We start from the raw sequence: 2,054 nt of genomic DNA on the forward strand, positions 1-2,054 counted from the left end.
ACTCATACCCATAAACAGAATGCTATTGCCATGAAGAGTTGATGAAGTACTTTCCCCGTAGTTATCTACATTTGAAATGAAACATACTTGTGAGTTATGCAGTGTTGCCCATTTTGTATGTAAAAGTTTAAATATCTAACTCAATCTCATCTCTGTTAAGTCACTAAAACAAAATTCATATTCAGGTTCTTTAATTCCAGATTTTTCCATGAGACACCAGCCTTATTTGCAGTATATATCTGCCTCTTCCAAATCTTTTTTTTCTTTTGTAATTTATTTATACATTTCGTCATGTTTGCACAATAGATACGGGTAGGATTGTCCTTGAATTTTGGCCCATGTTTACCATCATTGCTTATTTTGCCTCCCAATGTCATTTATAGTTCCCTCCTGGCCCTGGAAACGCAGGTAAACTGGAGAGATAATAAAACTCCAAAAATTGCACTGTTTTATCTCCAGGCTTTAACTGACTCCCTGAGATCACATCATGTCCTTATGAAAGTGCCAGCCTCCTCTCTTATGTAGAGTAGATACAATGGGTCTTAGGATCAAACCTATCATCTTGGCCCATATGATCAAAAATATCTAGCTATGGCAGATCATTAAGATGTGCATTCTCTTAAGAAGTTATTCTTATAGTTCTTTAATTCAATAGTTTCTCTTCTCTCTGACTCTCTGCAGACTAATAATCTTCACATTTTTTATTGGACACAAATAACCAGACTTGCGTGAGAGAGTTTATTCTCCTTGGCCTGTCCAGTGATTGGGACATACAGGTGTCCCTCTTTGTCCTCTTCTTGATCACTTACATGGTGACAGTGCTGGGGAACTTCCTCATCATTCTTCTCATTAGACTGGACAGCCGACTCCACACTCCCATGTACTACTTTCTCACCAACCTCTCCCTCGTTGATGTCTCTTATGCCACAAGCATCATTCCTCAGATGCTGGCAAATTTTCTTGCAGCACATAAAGCAGTCCCATTTGTGAGCTGTGCAGCCCAGTTATTTTTCTCCCTGGGCTGGGGTGGGATTGAGTTTGTTCTACTGGCAGTGATGGCCTATGACCGCTATGTGGCTGTGTGTAACCCCCTGCGATACTCGGTCATCATGCATGGAGGCCTTTGTACTAGGTTGGCCATCACATCCTGGGTCAGTGGTTCTGTCAACTCTCTCAGGAAGACTGTAATCACCTTTCAGCTGCCCGTGTGCTCAAACAAGGATATTGATCACGTATCCTGTGAACTCCTAGCTGTGGTCAGACTGGCTTGTGTGGACATCTCCTCCAACGAGATCGCAATCATGGTTTCTAGCATTGTTCTGCTGATGACACCTTTCTGCCTGGTTCTCCTGTCCTACATCCAGATCATCTCCACCATCCTAAAGATCCGGTCCACAGAGGGAAGAAAGAAAGCCTTCCACACCTGTGCCTCTCACCTCACAGTGGTTGTCCTGTGCTGTGGCATGGCCATTTTCACTTATATCCAGCCCCGCTCCAGCCCCTCTGTTCTTCAGGAGAAGTTGATCTCTCTCTTCTATGCTGTGTTGACACCCATGCTGAACCCCATGATTTATAGTGTAAGGAATAAGAAGGTAAAGGGGGCCTGGCAGAAACTACTAGGGCAATTATCTGGAATAACTTCAAAACTGGCAACTTGATGAACCTGAGCATCACTTAGAGAAAGGAGCTTTGCCTGTGCTTTCTCCCACTTAACTCAGATATGGCAGGAATCACCTGCATTGCCCTGGCAACCAGGAAGGAGATGATGACACACATACTGGTGATGCTGGGCAGGAGGCTGGAGGTTGGGTTGGGATGTGGGATGTGGGTGTATTTTTATGTCACCGCAGCATATTCAGTGGAGTTGAGCACCGCTGTAATTGGACTTCCTACCCTTACTCAATCTTCATTCATATGGCCTGAGAGTACAGTTTGCTGTTTTGATTTGTCACATTGTTTGTAATTATGGACCTATTAATGGACCTTACTTTGGACCACTGCTTCTTATTCATCCAAATTTTGTATGAAGTTACTGTGTTTCCACTTGAGGAAAA

General features: G+C 43.2%; 1 protein-coding gene across 1 annotated transcript; it reads left to right on the forward strand.

Moving 5' to 3' along the window:
- Nucleotides 1-704: 704 nt before the first annotated feature.
- Nucleotides 705-1,658, forward strand: LOC123326388 (olfactory receptor-like protein OLF3; the record flags this gene model as incomplete). Its single annotated transcript, XM_044920020.1, has 1 exon — nucleotides 705-1,658. A coding segment is annotated over one exon (954 nt), but the record flags the coding sequence as incomplete, so codon positions are not given.
- Nucleotides 1,659-2,054: the final 396 nt, after the last annotated feature.

The sequence above is a fragment of the Neomonachus schauinslandi genome, chromosome 12, assembly GCF_002201575.2.
Source record: "Neomonachus schauinslandi chromosome 12, ASM220157v2, whole genome shotgun sequence".
Taxonomy (NCBI): Eukaryota; Metazoa; Chordata; class Mammalia; order Carnivora; family Phocidae; genus Neomonachus; species Neomonachus schauinslandi.